Here is a 19026-nt window from a genome sequence, read left to right on the forward strand (position 1 = left end):
GGACTAATTATCGAAAAAAGGAAAAACATGTATAGTGTTGGTATGCGGAAAAAATGTTTGCTTCTATAACTAATATATTTTTTGTACAATATCAAATGTAACATGTTCTTGATTAGTATTTTTGTGCCAATAAAATACCTCTAAATATATTTCGTTTTGAACATTTTTAATTTCCTATATTTTGAATATGAATGCGCATGCGTCATATGAACATAATGGCGGCCGCAATGGATGTTGATGACAGTGGTGCTGACGGAGATCTGGAAGTTCCTGGCGGTTCAGGAGAAAAGGGAGGAAAGAAAAGATTTGAAGTTAAAAAAGTTTGTACTGTATATCACTTCAAATTTTATACAGGATTTTTCTATGTAGTACCATCTAAATGAAAATACAAGGAAAGAAATTGTAGACTTCTAAAGAGTTAGAATCTTAATTTACAAATTTGTAAAAGTTCTGAATATGAATTATACAGATTCAATGGTTTATTGAGTATTTTTCCATTTCTGAGACACAAAAGTTTAAGAAAACATATATATTACATATTTTTTTTTTCTTAACGACTTTGATGTATCATGTTTAAAAATAAATCATGATTAATCGTTACTCCAGACACATAGATAGCAGAGGTTTTAGGAGTTTTTGGTAAAATGGGTAGGCAAATCTGGGCCGGGGCAAATTGGAAAAAAACAAGTTTTTAAATTTTTCTTATAATTATGGTGTTTCTTTGACAGGGCTCGACATTAACTTTTTTTCTTACTTGTCCATTCGGACAAGTGACCAAGGCATTTACTTGTCCGAACTTCAACTTCACTTGTCCGAAAATTTTTCAATAAAGATCTAATACTGTCAACTTGAAAACTAAAATAAAGTCCATTACACATGACATGTGCTTGATTGATTCGTGATGTCATTGATATTTACAACGAACACATAAAACGAAATTTTATCTAGGCTTTCTGTCCTGACAACATAAATGTCCACAAGTGAACCAAACTTCGTTAAGTTCGTAAGTTCCATGCCTTTTCAGTTTTTTTGTTTGTATGTTGTTTAACGTCCCTCTCGAGAATTTTTTACTCATATGGAGACGCCACCACTTGCCGGTGGAGAGCTGCAAATGTTGTCCTATACTCGGCACTTACGGCCATTGAGCAGTGAGGGATCTTTTTCGTGCCAGCACCTACTGCGACACGGGACCTCGGTTTATACGGTCTCATCCGAAGGACCGGTCTCCACGTCCCACAGTGGGATTCGATCCCGCGACGTAAGGATCAACTCCTTACTTCGTGACTCTAACCAGTAACCACTGCGCCACGCAGTCGACCCTTTTCAGTAGTATGCAATTAGTGAACTTCGATCCCGAATCAATGTGAACTAATTAGTAGCGATCCCTATCGGGATCGAAGTCCGGTTTTTATGTACAGCTTCCGTCTTGAAACTACCGATTATCTTTCACAGTCGTTTTTATTATTATTTAGAGACTCCTTTACATTAAAATGCACTTGTCCAATCGGACAAGTGCCCAGCAATATTCACTTGTCCGTTATTTTTTTCACTGGTACCGGGCAAGCGGACAAGCGTTAATGTCGAGCCCTGTTTGGGGCCACTCACACCTTCGCACTCTCACCTTTAGGGCAAAGATGTGAGAGTGCAAAGTTGCAAAGGTGAAGGAGCGAAAGTGCAAAGCGCGAAGATGCGAAAGCGAGGATGCAAAGGAGAAGTAGCAATACTAATATCGCACTCTCAACTTCACACTTTCACCTTCGCAACTTCGCACTTTCGCCTTCGCATTTTACTTCTGTGGAGCTCTTTGTTGTTATGAGTTAATTTTGGTGGGCTCTTGGATGTTATTGGTACACATGCGCCAGATTAGTGTGACGGCGTTATGAGACTAAAACACTTGTAAAAGTTAGCCTGTCATGCTCACTATCATTTAATTATTAAAAATTCATTGATATTTTACAGGGTTATCTGACATATCTTTTAACCAGTAACCAACAACTAGGCTTGAACATTATCATGATTATGAAAGTGCGAAGGTGCGAGGGGGAAAATGCGAAGGCAAAGGAGTGATACTAGTATCACTCTTTTGCCTTCGCACTTTCGCCCTTGCACCTTTGTGCTTCGCTGTCGCATCTTCATGCTTTCGCACTCTCTCCCTAAAGGCGAGAGTGCGAGGGTGCAAGTGTCCCCAATGGAACACCATATATAATCAATCTAAAATTTTGAAATTTCAGATTATGTTTCTTACAGGTTGTTAGGTATATGCATTGAAATACGAAAGACTTTAGATTTTCTGGTGGATTGTTTATTGCAGCCCGGAGGACCGGGCTGCTCTATACATATAAGTTTAAGTGTTGGTATATGGGGATTTAGGTGGGAGAAGTTATTCAGAATTAAAGGTTTTCTAAACATTAAAAAGATTGTTAATCAGAATGTTCTTTCCCTTTATAAATTACGAGATACACAATATATTTACTTCCGTAAAGTGAATCTGTAAAAATATATATGTTTTTCATATTTAATATATAAATTTGCTTATCATTTACTATCGAAAAAACGACAGGTCCCTTTTTTTAGAACATCGAATTTTACTTATCGCATAAAAACGTAAAAATGTACTTTACACAGTTCGTGTTTTATATTCTTAAAGAGAATGACATTTTTAAAAATAGGTGATGCATGTGTCTAGTTTCAAATTATATTTTATGCAGCCAACATTTACTTGAGGAATTGATAAAGTTTAAAAGGGTATCGTTTTTGTTCAATTTTCATCCGACTATAAGTTTTCAAAATATTCTCGACTATCGTCTCCATCATTTAGAAGCATGCCTTTTTTCACAGATATCGTAGTCTCGTTCAACCAGACACTCAGCTGTCTCCGTAAATCTCCGACCAGCCATCTCTGGCTGGTCGGAGATTTACGGAGACAGCCGAGTTTCTGGTTGAACGAGACTACAGATATCGAAGCGGTTCGATGATCAAGACTCATTTCCATTGTTTACTTTATTTATTTCCCGGTCGACAATTGATGGTTACATCAATGTTTTTTTGTTTTCCAGTTGATAGATTGAATCAACATTTTACAATATTCTAGATAGTTGCAGAGAAGGAATGAAAATGTTTACCACGGTATTGTTTCATTGCAGTATTTTTTCTCTGTTTGATACATGGTGACCGTGCAAAATCTCCACTTCAGCATAATTAAATTTTAAAAATGTTAATTTTTGAGGACTGATAGTTTGTAAAATAATTTTGAATGTTGAATTTAAAATGTATATTTTTATTGAAAATAACAGTATCAAGACAAAATTATATGATATCATGAAGGAGGTTAATCATTTCACCCCAATTGCAGGGATCAATCAAAAATTGGAAAATGTCGAGATATCCAGGGTGTCGAGATATTAGAGTTGAGAATCGACATCCAAGATTTTCACTATTTAGCAAAACAAAGACAAGTTTATTACGTACAGGACTTCAATAGACAGTAGTTCATCTTAATTCAACAATCCCTCTAAATTTATTCCAAATCTTTCTAAGGAGTTATTAAAAAAAACCTGATGAAATATGTTCTTTCTCTATATTGAAATATTTTGAATTTACTAAGTTTTCTATCTAGCATTCTGGGTGTAACTACTTGCTTTTTGTCAGAACAGGATATGAAATGTGCTGTATAAACTTCAAGCTGTATAAAGTTGCCATTGAAGATATGGGAAAAAAACTAAATGTATATTTTTTATCTTATTTTATTTCAGGGAAAAAACCTCATTAAAGAACAGATATTTAAAAGATTTATGTATTTGAACTAAAGTGGTGATGTTACACATGCATGAATCGTGGCTGATTCAGTTAATCATGTCATTGAGTGGATTGTTACCTGTTGAATGCATTTTTACCACAAAATATCATTATAAAAATCATTTAATTCCTTAATTTGAATTGAAGTTTGAATTTAAAAAAAATTTTAAGGGATTTTACATATTTCCTTTTTTTCTTTAATAGTGGAATGCTGTCGCTTTATGGGCATGGGGTAAGTTACTTGACTAAGCTTAAAAATATGTTGAACAGATGTCAGTTTCTAAGAAGTAAATTCTTGTTATCTTGTCAGTGTTATCAAAACTCTCATATAGAATAAGAATTTTTCTTTGAATAGTCATCTTGATTTATTGCATAAGAAGTTTTATCAAACTTGCTTAAAATTCAAGTTTTAATGGGTATATGCTCATGGAATTACAGTCTTACATGTACTTGTATGTATTGCACTTATGGAAAAAAAAAGATAATTCATGTATTGTTTAATTGCAGATATAGTAGTTGATAACTGTGCAATCTGCAGGAATCACATCATGGATCTTTGTATAGAATGCCAGGCCAATCAAGCCTCAGCCACAAGTGAAGAGTGCACAGTAGCATGGGGAGTTTGCAACGTATGTTTGTTTGTGATATTTAGCAGCAAGTACAAAATAATCCATGTTATACTTTAATTCTGTAGTACAGTAGTAGTTTTGGCTATATGGACGGTGGATATCAGTCTTGGTAGCTCAGTGGTTTGAGCACCTGACTACAGTATTTCTTCAGTCAGTTGCAGCAGAATTTAAAGATAAACCTTAATCTTCATGTATGGTACATGCCCAAGCATGGGAATGTGATCTTACAATTAACACAGGGGTCCAAGGTTCGATTCCCGGTCCAGCCATATACGAGGATTGTTCTGAAATTATTGAGACATTTACTTTTACTCCACAAAAGAGAGAGATAAATTCATAAAAAAATCGTCAACATTTAATAAAGAAGAAATAAAACAAATGTGCAAAATTTCTAATTTACAGGATAATTAAATAAGTTCCAATGAAATTAAAAACATGCATATGTCTGACCTGGAACAGCATCGCTTTGTCATTTTAATGTCACGTCAGCTGGAGATGTTTTCTCATGTTTTCTCATGTAAAACAATCAGGAACCGTTTACTCTTCCTTTTCTGTTATCACGTATACATTCCCAAAATCAAAGTGTCTCTTTTCTTAAATGATTTTTTATAAAAAATAAATAAATGAAACATTTGCTGTTGCTACCCCAGTGTAATATATACTTGAAGTGTCATATACATGTACAGGTTGACATAGCATCATGCAGTACCGATTAATGCAACATGGGTCAACCTTATTTAGTCCGTAAAAATTGATGGTCATCCAGAGCTTTTTGTTTTTCTCTTGTTGAATTATTTGTAAGGAAAAAATATATACCAATGAAAAAAAAATCCTTAGACATGTTTTATCACATTATTATTGTTTAAGCCGGTCATTTAGTCTGGACAAGCAGTGGTTTTTCTACACCCAATTTTGGTCCGAACATCGACTCTTTCCCCTCTCAAAAATTACCGATTTATTCCCAATTTCTGTTGCTTTTTTCCCAAAACAAAACAAAACTGTTGTTGTTTTTGTTATATTGAATTTTTTACGTAGGACTTATCTAAAATGGAACGCTATTGTTCTCGGTCATTCAGACTCTTCTATAATAGTAAGGAACAGCAGATTTTTTTTGTGCATTTACAAGACCCAGAAAAACACTGGGTCATGTCAATGACAACTGACAACAACCCAGGCACCTTTTTAAAAATGTAGAAAAATCACTGACAAGAGTTCTCCATAGCGCTACACAAAATTTTAGGTATGCTCGCTGCACAGCCTTGACATCAAAATCCATTTTGTAGATTATACCACTCTTAAATATAATCCAAAAATCATAATTATTTTTTATACCACTCTTAAATATTTTTAATGATCTCTGTATTTCTGATAGAAATTCTAACAAACCTGCACAAAATGAAGTCAAATTTAATAAAAAATTATATACATAATTTGAATTATTTTTGCTCTCACTATGGGTTCACCAGGAGTTTTAATGTTGGTGTTACATATTTTCAATATCTGATTTCGTGACTGCAATGGGTACCCCTACCATTGACACATTCATAAACCATTGAAAAGAGGAAATAAAATATTTGTAAAATATTTCTTGCTTTTATTAATTCTTAGTGTTTGTCACAAGTAGATGCAAATTTTCATCGAAAGGCGTTCATTAGAAAGAAGAATATACACAATGTCTCAATAATTTCTGAACAACCCTTGTATTTTCTTTATTCAGTCCTTCTTTTCTTTCTACAATTCTGTCAGATAATATTTTATCTGAAATTTTACTGTCATACTGTCAAGATCCTGAATTTTACTTTTTTTTAATTCTGTAGCATGCATTCCATTTTCACTGTATATCTCGATGGTTAAAAACTCGACAAGTGTGCCCCTTGGATAACAGAGAATGGGAATTCCAGAAGTAAGTACATGTATACACAATGTTTATTCTAATCATGAAAAAACATTATTTTCAGGAGATAGTTACAATTAAGTGCACTGTATGAGAAGACCCAACATTCACTTGGCTTAGAAGAAAGACGTAAACACTAATCAGTGATAAGTTTAATGAAGAGTTGTTGAATAATTTTGTCATGGTTTTCGTATAACATTGACTTGTTTGGTCAAGAATCATATAGATTCCCTGCAGGCTCAGTGTATATTGTTTTTCTTGACTAAATGATCCTGCTGATACATAAAAGTCAATAATATTCTACAAAATCTTACCATTTTTGAGCAGATTTGTCTCAAAAATTTAAAATACTCATCCTTGCCTGTGTCACTTCATTATGATTTCATAACGCAACCTTTTTGGTTGGTTAAAGGCCGGACAGCTAATTTTTGGGTCCTGATCAAATCACAATTACTTTAAGATTTTCCCAAAACTAATCATGATTATAAAGGTTTGAAACAAAAGAAATCCATAGACTTTGAGATGCAGTGTAGATACATGAAGTAAAAATTTCAAGGGCACATTTTTCCCTTCTTTTTTTTTTTTTTTTTAGGATATCTGATAGCATTCTGTTATTATGAATGAATTTTATTTTGTATATTTTTGGATTATACATATACAGATAGTTACAGATGGAAAGAATATTCAGGAGTTGATTTTGTATACTTTTTGTATTTCTTTATAAAGGAGAGATCTTTGAAGAGCACTTTCACTTCTGTTTTATGTACAAGTATAAAGACATTCTTCTTTAATTTCATCAGATTTTAAATATATCTTTTTCTTTCTTCAAAGGTATGGCCATTGAAAGAGATCCACAGTTATTTCCATTCAAAATTGGAGGGAAAGTGTTAATTTTATTGAAACAAAAATACTTAAACACTCACTAAAGTTATTAGTTACTGTGCTTTAAGAAGGAAAAATCAGTTATTGTCAGAAATAGCATTTTAAAAGAATACTTTATAATACAATAAGAAGACATATGGTATTTGTATGTACATTTTTAATAATTACATGTATACATATTATACATGTATATAGTAACGTGCCCCCCAAAAAAGATATAAGAAGTATTTTGTGTACATGTATGATGTGTTTGAAATTAATAAATTAAGCATAGAAAACATTCTTACTGGCTTTAAGTCTTAAGGGACCTTTCTGATCAAACATTTACTATCATTTGTCTTTTATGTTCAGTATGTTTTTTCATCTATAAAAATCTTCTTCACAAAAACAAATTGTCTATGTTTAGTCACATTAATATGCAAGCATTCTCAGGTAGTGCAGATTCAAATTTGTTCACAGTGGTTTTGTTGGAATATACAGGAAACAATCTTGAAATCTCAAAATTCAGCAGGACCATGATTAGTCTTATTGATCAGATTCAAATTTCTACAAATCATGGCTGGAGGGTTAATGTGGGGCCATAAACCATGACACTAGGTAGACTGACAGTAGGGGGTCAAATATTAACTTGGAATATATAGGGAAAAATCTTTAGTGCAGATTCAAGTTTGATCAAGTCATGGCCCATGGCCAGAAAGGGACTGGTATGTGTATTTTTAAAATTTTGCATTATAACATAATAAATATTTAGGATTAATCATTTAGGTCACCTCAACAAAGTTTTTAGAGCTTATGTAATATCCATAGTATCAGCATCCCAGGTTAAAGTTTTTGGATTAAATTTCTTTTCAAGTACTTCTATGCCTTATATTGATCAGGGAAGCATGGACAGTGCTTCTTGTATATTTCATTGTACCAATCAGGTTTCAGATGCTGCATTTTCAGCCAAAGATGTTGAAATCTCTGTAACATCAACTTATTTGTCAGTAGTTGTTGGGAGACATAAACACCATATGTAGGTGATAATGGAATATTACTACATAAATAAGGAAATGTGACCAAAAATACAGGATGATACATCCGAGGATGCAAACTACCAGGCTTGCTTTGTAAGCTGGATCTTACCTAAATTTTCAGGATGATTGATCAGGTCAAAGTTTTTGGAGCAGGTTTATTCTGAAGAACAGTGAAATCATAAATTTTAATTATTTTCAAGGTATGAAGAGAGCCACAAATTCATGTCCAACATGAAATGTGAAATTTCATACATATAATTACCCAACCTGTCTTCAAACATGCAATCAAATCCCCACAAACTAACATTTTTCCTTAAACCAGGAAAATTTGACCCCATGAAAGTATGTGATATTACAGTAACCATAAACCCTTTGTTGACCAGATTTACTTGGATGATACGTCTAAGGATGCACACTACCAGGCTTGCTTTAGATGCTGGATTTGACCTACATTTTCTGTTGCCCACATGGTGTAGTGGTTAGAGTGTTTGCTTTAGAGTAGCAGTGTAAGGAGTTGATCCTTATGTTGTCGGTTCAAATCCACTGCAGGACGTGTCCGAGACCAGTCCTTGGATGAGGTTCCATGTGGCAGTAGGTGCTGGCATGAAAAAGATCCCTCACTGCTCAATGGCCCCAAGTGCGAAGTATAGATCTAAATTTTCAGCCCTCCACTAACAAGTGGAAGCGCCTCCATATGAGTGAAAAATTCTCGAGAGAGACGTGTAACATAATAAGAAACAAATATACAAAAAAAACCCTACATTTTCTAGATGAGCGACCAGGTTAAAGTTTTTGGAGCAGATTTCATTCCAAAATAACTATAAGCCCTTTGCTGACCAACCTTGCATTGATGATACATTTATTGATGCACTACTGGACTTACTTTGGATGCTGGATCTGACCCCTATATTTTCCTGATGAGTGGTGAATGACCAAGTTTTGGAAGCAGGTCTTTTACCAAGAAACTATCAGGCATATTTGGACCAGACTTGCATGGAATGTACACTATTGGACTTGCTTCAGGTGCTGACCTACATTTTCTGGTGAGTGACCAGTTTAAAGATGGCTCATTCCAGTGTAACTGAAGTGTGATGTTCACCAAACTTGCATGGATTTTGCATATAGTGATGCACACTATTAGACTTCGGATGCTGGGTTTGACCTACATTTCCTGAATGAGTGACCAGGTTAAAGTGTTTGGAGCAGGTTGTAACTTCAAGCCTAACCTTCAAAAAATTACAAATCTTGATTGTTCTTTTTATCACTCAGCCTATTAAGTTAAACCTTCAGTGATAAACAGTGTAACATGTGCATTTGAGGTATCTACTTATTCCTATCTGTTTACAGTATCTGTCTACTTATGAAAGCTTCAATTGGATTGGTGTTTCTCAATGAAAGAAGGAAGCCCCCCCTCAAGAAAAGAATGAAGTTTTTCAGGGGTCCCATGGCAACTAGTTGACTCAGTAACTCAGGGCCCCTGATGTTGAGAGGATGACAATATTATAGAGGGAAAAATCTGCTGAAGAACAGCAGGGTCAAAGTGATTCAGGTGAGCATTGTGGCCTCTTGTTTTGTCCCCCCCCCCCTCTTCAACTGAAAATGCTACCTATGGGCTTGCATTGTATGGAAAGGAAGAAGGGGCATGAGTGAGCAGCATGGAACTTTAGGTAATGAAAACAAGAGGCCCATGGGTCACAATTCTCACCTGACCCACCCTGGTCTTGCTGTTTCTTCAAAAGTTTTTCCTACTCATTATTCTAATGTAGAATGTTGACCAGACCCCATATTGTGGCCCCAAAGGGTTTATGATTTAACTGAACTTCAATCGACACGAAATTAGGATATTTTAAAATCAATATCAATATGATTATCATTGCTATTCTGGAGAAATTTTTTTTTTAAAGAAATTTTCCTGTACACGTGCATTATGAACATTTTCTCCAATTTTAAGCCCATCTTATTTAAAAGTCCATTATTTAAAAGAAAAAAAATGAATCCATACAACTTAAGAATGTACACATGACAATCTGATTTGGCTCAGCTTCTTTTGAAAAGATTTGTTCCTAAATACACACCTGTTAAAATCTGTGAAATTTTATAGCCCCACCCTACCTCTGGGGATCCTTCAGTTTGTCGGATGAATGCCATGGTTTGAGAAAAAACAAGATGTGTTTGTGAAACACTGATGCCCCCATATAGCAACCTATAGTGAAGGTTAAACTTTCTCAGATGCAAATCAAATATGTTGGTACCCAAAGTAAGGTCTTATCCCGAGGAATATACCTGTGAAATATGAAAGTCCTAGCAGCAACCATTGAAAAGATATGGAAAAGGTAAAAGTTTTTTCAAAAGTAAGTCAATCAAGGTCAAATGGTCAAAATTAATGGTGCCCAAGGAAAGGCTTTCTAACAACAAATACACATGTAAAATATGAAAGCCCTTGTACCAACCGTTCTAAAGATATGGCTAAGGTTAAAGTTTTTCAAAGTAGGTCAAACTCCAAGGTCAAGGACAAAGGGTCAAAGTTGTTGGTATCCAAAGAAAGGTCTTATCACAAGGATTACACATGTGAAGTATGAAAGCCCTAGCACCAACTGTTAAAAAGTTATGGCCAAGGTTAAAGTTGGGTAAAATTTTCTAAAACTGGGTCAAACTCCAAGGTCAAGGTCAAATATGATGGTACCCAAAGAAAGTCTTGTAACAAGGAATACACATGTCAAATATGAAAGCTATAGCTCCAACCAATCAAAAGTTATTAGCAATGTTAAAGTTTTTGCGGACAATCAGACGTACGGACATGGCAAAATCTATATACCCCCGAATCTTACGGTGGCATAAAAATGAATCTCCACTTGAAGATAGCATTCAAACTGAAAAACTTAAATCCTCTTCACCCAAGAATGTTTTGTGAAATTGGTCTAGTGGTTCAGGAAAAGAAGTCGAATATATAAAAAGTTTACAGACTGGCGGACGCCTATCAAAAACTCCCTGGTATTTCAGCTCAGGTGAGCTTAAAAAAAAAGCTGATTCAGTGGTCTATTTAGAGTTTGAAATTTTCTTTGTAATGTACCTAAACGTGACTTTGAATAGTTATCGTTAAGTTTGACAGACTATCAAATAATCGAGAGCTAACTACTGCACGTAGTAGGTACATGTATATTCAGGTAAAGGTGCATTTAATCTCACCAGCAAGGTCATTTTTGTGGAAATGTCGTGCACCCGATTAAAGGGAATTTGTCGGAAATAGCAGGCCCGTAGGAAGCAATTTCAGTCTGAGGGGAACATCCATACATTTTCAGAGTTTCATTATTATTGGGGGCGCAAAAGCATATAGTAGCTATGTTTTCTATAATATTCTATATATCGACAAAATTATTGGTCCCCCCCCCCCCCCCCGGTTCCTACGGCCTTAGTACATAAATTAGAAAAAAATATAGGGACCATATAAAGGTTATATACATGTATTTGAACCACCGGACTTTTGTTATTATTGACCATTACATTTAATTAGTTGATTTTTTTTAACACTTAACAGTTTTGTACATTAATAAATGTATTATTTTATGTTCTTGAAAATTCTAGAAGAACGTAAGAATTAAGGTCTAAAACCCACTTACATTCTTTTGTTGGGGAATTCGTGTCAAAGATGTTAGAAAGATGAAACACTAGAGACATTTAGAGCCGTCCATTCAAGAATAACCAGGGAAGAAACAAGATGCTGAACTTTAACTGATCCCCATCTACAACATTAACCGACTTTCAAACTGTTGCCTAGTATTGGTCGAGTTCAACCACCTCGGGTCGTATTTCCCCGTGGTGTCTGTGACCTTATATTGCAATGTACAAGTTTTCAAACCTACTTTTATGTGGTTATGTGACCGATATTAGATTAGTTTAAGCATTTCACATGTATACCTTCTCCCCCCGCTTTTTTTTTCTCTCCAGCTGAACCACTGCATTAGTATATGCTATATTTTTCTGCTTTGAAGTATTAGGTGTTGCAGTAATCTTTTCAATTATTGCAATCTATATAAATATTTAACGTTATATTTGTTTACTCATGTGATGCTTTCTAGACATTCCTTACCTCTTATAATACTAAATCTATGACTGATAAATTAAATGTACTTCTGTGATCTGTACATTTGATACATTAAAAGTTTAAATCTAAAGTTTAAACTTACCTATAACTATCTATAGATAAGAATAAAACTTTAAACTTTTAATGTAACAAATATACTACATTATCTCTTATGTGCGATGAATTACATATCATATGTATATAGTACACATATGGGCTATAGTACAGCAAATATGCAGTTAATTTACATGTACTCTTATTTATTTAAGTAATATCTGTATTTAACCACATACATTCTTATAAGACACTGGACACAAATCACGTAAAAAATTGAGAAATTTAAAAATTATATATTTTTTCAGAAGAAAATTGCTACAACTGACTGGCATATTGTATGTAAAATATCATATATATAGGGTCATTCACCATCAGACATTCCTCTGGGTTTACAGAACTATATCGTTGTTAAATCAACAGAATAATTCACCGACTTTCTGATAAGATATACACACAAACTTGTAATTATTTACTTAGAAGATTTAACAAGTGATTTGAGGTAATGTTGCAACAAGTGATTTGAGGTAATGTTGCCTGTGCTATAAATGCACATTTTTTGAAGTTGTGGAAGCCCTACCCAAAATAATTTACCAAATCAAAATCTACCAAAAAAAAATGAAAACCTAAAGTAAATAGAGTCCCAATCATTTTATATTAAACTGTAAAGGATTTTCATCTACGGTACTAAAATTAAATAAGTGCTTCGAACTTTCTTTTGTGGCTGGTGTCTTAAGGAATCAGGTCAACCAGTTGCAGTAACTGAAAACGTGCACGTGTCCTGTTGCGTTTCCAACCCAGAGTTTGCCATCACGATCTAACCCTAACGAACACGGTCGTTCTATACCGCAATCAGTGTCAACTAAGAACTGAGAAAATTGTCCATTAGTGTCCAGCAAATGGACACGGTCATTATTCCAGTCCGCCACAATAATATTGCCGTACTGATCAACTTGGGTACCGAGGGGATAGAAAGGGTTTTCCAATTCGATGTTCCGTTCATTTTTTCCATTGTACGTACACTGTACTTTGCATGTATTGTCCATAATAACAAGCTGTCGTTTATTGTTTTTGCTGTAGTCTGAAAAACATAATTTGTCTTCGCTTATTAATCCTAGTCGATGAGGATCGTGGGGGGAAATAGTGATGTCGGAAATCAGTGTGCCGTCTGCAGCGAATTTGGCAATCAAATGTCGCCTGTTTCTTTCCACACCACAGACATATATTTCATTGCTTTCAGCTACAGCCATGCCACGTGGAACAAAGGACAAAGTGGCAAATTTTGTAGCATTTAGCTGCTCGTCAAGACGCCATATTGAGTTGCCATTGTAACTAGAGACTAAAACATTTCCATTTCGGGTTGACACTATGTGATCGATTGCAACATCCAGTGTCACCGATACTAATGCATCTCCATCCATATTGTAGAGAACCATCTCCTTGTTTCCCCATCCACAACAGATCCACGCTTCGTTTCCCGATATTGGAGCAATTGCATGGATATTTCCAGCGGTACCCTTGGATTTAAATTTAGCCCTTCTTTCCACACCGATTGTTGGAAAAGTGTCACGTCTATTCTTCCTAATAGGCGACGGGGGTGTGATGCTGAAATTCTGCACCGATCCAAACAAAGAATTCACAAATGCTTCATTGATAACTTCTCCACTTTTAAAGTACAAGCTAATGTGTTGAATTTCAGAGAGCTGCTGTAATCTTGCTAACCATTCTTTCCTATTCCCGTTCTGGAATTTACAAATGCTTTCATCTTTTACTTCGGGTACATTCTGATTTGATATATCGTTTTGCGAGGACAACCAAGAGATCCAAGTCTTTAGTTCCTCTTCATGGAATTCCATCTTTTTTAACTCACTGTCCAAAATCCTTTTTGTTTTTACAAGAAGGTTTTCTTTGACTTTATCAATGGCATCGTGTAAAAGTGCAGCTCTATTAATGATGTCCGCGGTTGTAACTCTTGCTGAGTCACATAATTTGGACTTTTGTGTGACTATTTCTTCTACACAATACTGCAGAACTGGTATGAAGTTTAAAAATTCCATGCTCTTCTAAGTATACTTGAAACTCTGGCGGTGGGTCACCTTGACGATATAAAAAAGTATAGCTCTCATTTAATAAATGCCTGTCGGAACTCTATCGATCTCCTGGGAGCTACAAAAGATACGAACAAAAAAATGTGGGTATAAAAAATTGGCAATGCGGTGTTGATGAATGCCTAAAATTACAACTTATATAATTGCCTTCATTTACTTCTCGGTTTCATAATAAGAATGTAAACATGCAGTGGCATATAACAGAGAAAATGCAGAATGTAAACAATGACAAGTGAAGGAAATGCATTATTTGAAGAAAAATATATCATAAATGATAAAGTTAATACTGACGCTTACTTGTTAGGTGCTCCTCTAGATCTGTCCTTACTGATGTAATGTCGGGCATTTAAAACTGGAACAAAAACGAAAGCATCAATGTATATATAGGTGAGTGAGGTGACCTACTTACTTAACACGAATTGGGTGTCCTCCAATATTTGATTAGTCTAAGTACTTTACAGTTTACACATATAGTTAAATGCCATTTACCTACACGTATATATACTAGAACTTACAAACAAGGAGTGTACAATTATACTTTGTTTGTTAAGAAAATATCCGTCACATCAGGTCACTGAAAATTTGGTGTTGACATTGTTTGTAAGATGTCATGCTAACATATTTAGATGACCTTTAGGTCGTTTTAAATATCAAGGGTTTTTGTGCGAAGTTATATATTATGTACCACAGAGCTCGAGATTTGCCCCCCCCCCCCCCATTTCTTATTTGGCCCTTTGTGAAATGTGGTGGTCAAACGATCAACATGTTTACAAAACAGGTATGCGCAATTAAAGGCAAGATAAGATATGTGTTGACCAATCTATGACCCATAGATATGCAGATTAATTTAATATTATACATATCAGCGTAAAGTTGATCCAGTCATGTGGTTATTTTATTCATGTCAGGCCTACTGCACTGTTGTCCTTAAAATATTTTAGAATAATGCATGTAGGCTAGCTGTATGAAATTAATTTATTATAACACCAAATTTTATTTAGAAATAAAAATCGTGGGATGACTAAGGACAGATTGTACAGACAGCTGTGGATACTGCTACTAGAAAACTCTAGACTGGGTGCAGGCTCGTAGGAAGCAATTTCACGGGGGGGGGGGGGCTCAACCATACATTTTTCAGTTGGGGGGGGGGCACTATCTATAGGTGACCACGCGAGTCTTGAAATACTGGAATTGTTTTTGTAAATAAAACCAAGGGTTTAGGATACAGAAGGTTCATAAAGAAAAAAAAATTATACATGCTGCTATCCTTAAACTGTGGGACCTACATGTACTTGTCTGCACTGAATTAAAATGACCTTGATGTACAACGAATTACATATATAACAAAAATAATGACAGACCTGGCCTTAGTAGTTGTTTATTAATGCTGCAGTATTATTTTGTTACATATTACCTTAAAAAATCTACACCTCATGCACTCCCATTCCCACCCATATTGATGAATGCGGTTGGCATATGACCCTTCCATTTGCTAAATTGCAAAAAAAAAAAAAGAACTTTTGATCTGGATTTTTTTTTTACCACATATTTATGGTTGGAATTATTAACTCAATCATTATTAAATCATTGTCATAATTTAAGCTTAGCAAAATTTTTCGTCACGTTTTATATTTTCAGAAATACATACAATATATATATATATATATATATATATATATATATATATATATATATATATATATATATATATATATATATATATATATATATATATATATATATAATTGTATATATATATTTTAAAACTTGAATGTAAAATATATCACACCATAATGGTTAATTTCACATAATATTGATATTGCAGCCAAAAAAATATGACTCTGCCATCAATTTGAGCTAGCATGAAAAGCCTATTCCAGCTTTTACATGGAAGCGAAGCCTCATTCCTTGGTTAATTTTATTAAGGCTAACCCCCCCTCCCCAATCTGCCATAAAAATGTCAACATGTTCATCGATTAAATAGGCCACATAATCAATGACAGAGCATGCTCACATAACATTGTAGTATTGCACCACTACATGGCTTGTAGATATATAAAGTTTAAATATCTGCATACGTTTACGTAGAGCTGGCTCAGTCAAGTGGTTACTTCGATATTACAAAATGTCATACTTACCTGTTCTTCTTAGAGCACTATTACAGACCGATGTAAACTTCCAGAACCACTATGTACCACTGACGCCATCCAGCCAATTTTTATTTGCATTTTTTTTTTTTTTTTTTTTTTTTTTTTTTTTATACATATTTTTCATAAGTTGATCGTTTTTTTCAACAGTTAATATGTCGTAAGTTCGGTTCCTATCAAAGCAACATAATTTCTTTTTTTTTTTTTTTAAATTCTTTTCTTATTAACATAGTAACAAGAGGCCCAAGGGTCTTAACGGTCACCTGAGTATAATACATGTACTGTAAAGGATCCATAGAAGTAAAAATAAATAAATAAATAAATAAATCAAAACAAACAGATAGATGAAGCTATAATACCCAAAAGCAAGAGAAATGCGATGATTAGGGATCAACAAAATAATTGTTACATTAAAAGTTTAAATCTAAAGTTTAAACTAGATAAGTTTAAACTTTAGATTCAAACTTTTAATGTAACAATTATTCTAACACTCAATAAGAAATCTTAAAATAGATCTATTTACTTGTCTGTGCTTGCTCCAATTTGTTACTATCACAGTATTATATACCGTAACAAGATGTGTTTGTGAAACACTGATGCCCCCGTATGGCAGCTTATGGCGAAGGTTAAAGTTTCTTCAAATGCAAGTCAAAATCCAGGTCAAAAGATAAAAAATGTTGATACCCAAAGAAAGGTCTTGTCTCGAGGAATACACCTGTGAAATTTGAAAGACCTAGATACAAGTGTTCAAAAGTTATGGCCAAGGTTAAAGTTTTTTAAATAAAAGTCAAACGTCAAGGTCAAGGTCAAAGTGGTCGATATCCAAAGGAAGATCTTGTCACAAGGATTACTTATGTGAAGTATGAAAGCCCTAGCACCAACCATTCAAAAATTATGGCCAAGGTTAAAGTTTTTCAAAAGTAGTTCAAACTCCTACGTCAAGGTCAAAGGGTCAAAGTGGTTGGTATGCAAAGAAGGTCTTGTCACAAGGATTACACATGTGAAGTATGGAAGCCCTAGCATCAACCATTCAAAAGTTATGGCCAAGGTTAAAGTTTTTCAAAAGTAGGTCAAACTCCTAGGTCAAGGTCAAAGGGTCAAAGTGGTGGTTGGTATCCAAAGGAAGGTCTTGTCACAAGGATTACATATGTGAAGTATGAAAGCCCTAGCTCCAACCATTCAAAAGTTATGGCCAAGGTTAAAGTTTTTCAAAAGTAGGTCAAACTCCTAAGTCAAGGTCAAAGGGTCAAAGTAATTGATATCCAGAGGAAGGTCTTGTCACAAGGAATACACATGTGAAGCTTGAAACCCTAAGCACCAACTGTTCAAAAGTTATGGCCAAGCTTAAAGTTTTTCAAAAGTAGGTCAAACGCCAAGGTCAAGGTCAAAAGGTCAAAGTTGTTGGTATCCAAAGGAAGGTCTTGTCACAAGGAATACACATGTGAAGTTTGAAACCCCAAACACCAACTGTTCAGAAGTTATGGCCAAGGTTAAAGTTTTTCAAAAGTAGGTCAAACGCCAAGGTCATGGTCAAAAGGTCAAAGTTGTTGGTATCCAAAGGAAGGCCTTGTCACAAAGAATACACATGTGAAGTTTGAAACCCCAAGCACCAACTGTTCAGAAGTTATGGCCAAGGTTAAAGTTTAATAAAATTTTGCAAAAGTGGGTCAAACTCCAAGGTCAAGGTCAAATATGATAGTACCCAAAGAAAGGTCATGCCACAAGGAATACTCATGTGAAATATGGAAGTCATAGCTCCAACCAATCAAAAGTTATGGGCAAGGTTAAAGTTGACAACAGACAGACAGACAAACGGACAAACAGATAAACAGACAAACAGACAGACAGGACAAAAACAATATACCCCTGGGATCTTTCGATCTGGGGGCATAAAAATTCATGTACATGTGTAACTCTCTTATTCAATTGACCTTTCAATTACATTACTTACAGTGATTAATTATCATACCAAGCGAATAGAAAAGGAGAAAGACCTCTCTCATTAGAATACAAATTAATAGAGTCCTGCCCAGCACCGAATCACTTGTCAAGTGGTCCAGAATTTCAAAAATCTGATAAAAATTTAAAAATATCCGTAATTATTACAACTTCGTACTCTGTTTGCTCCTGAATGCTCTGGAGCAGAGAAGAATGCATTTTCAATATAGATTCAACACAGTCCCACCCTAACACTAGAACTAGAAAAATTAAGACTGCTAAAGAATATCATTTATCATATAAAGTGTGAAAATCAAATAGAAATATGATTCTTTAATTCTCAATTAAAGGTTAAATGAATAATAAGAAATACTTCTGCATTTTTCTTCATACATGACATGTACTTGATTAATTCAACAATCCCTCAGATTAGAAACTAGAAAGAAATTTCAGTATGGCTTTACTGCTCTAATTATCAGTCT

At 34.5% G+C, this 19026-nt stretch overlaps 3 protein-coding genes across 3 annotated transcripts in view; 2 read left to right on the plus strand and 1 right to left on the minus strand.

Annotated features, from left to right (window-relative positions):
• LOC133197381 (uncharacterized) overlaps positions 1-19026 on the plus strand; it is a 127240-nt gene that overhangs the window by 18959 nt on the left and 89255 nt on the right. The gene's annotated exons all lie outside the window — the stretch shown is intronic.
• Positions 202-7482, plus strand: LOC133196433 (E3 ubiquitin-protein ligase RBX1). The gene is made up of 5 exons (XM_061332326.1): positions 202-320; positions 4000-4027; positions 4303-4424; positions 6242-6327; positions 7150-7482. Exons 1-5 carry the CDS (start codon positions 207-209, stop codon positions 7160-7162), a joined length of 363 nt encoding a protein of 120 aa, XP_061188310.1. The 5' UTR covers positions 202-206; the 3' UTR covers positions 7163-7482.
• On the minus strand, positions 12632-14527 carry LOC133197376 (uncharacterized). Its single transcript, XM_061333374.1, has one exon. It carries the CDS (start codon positions 14406-14408, stop codon positions 13092-13094), a length of 1317 nt encoding a protein of 438 aa, XP_061189358.1. The 5' UTR covers positions 14409-14527; the 3' UTR covers positions 12632-13091.

Source organism: Saccostrea echinata, unplaced genomic scaffold, assembly GCF_033153115.1.
Source record: "Saccostrea echinata isolate AGI-Se365-2 ecotype Australia unplaced genomic scaffold, CSIRO_AGI_Sech_v1 ptg000030l, whole genome shotgun sequence".
NCBI lineage: Eukaryota > Metazoa > Mollusca > Bivalvia > Ostreida > Ostreidae > Saccostrea > Saccostrea echinata.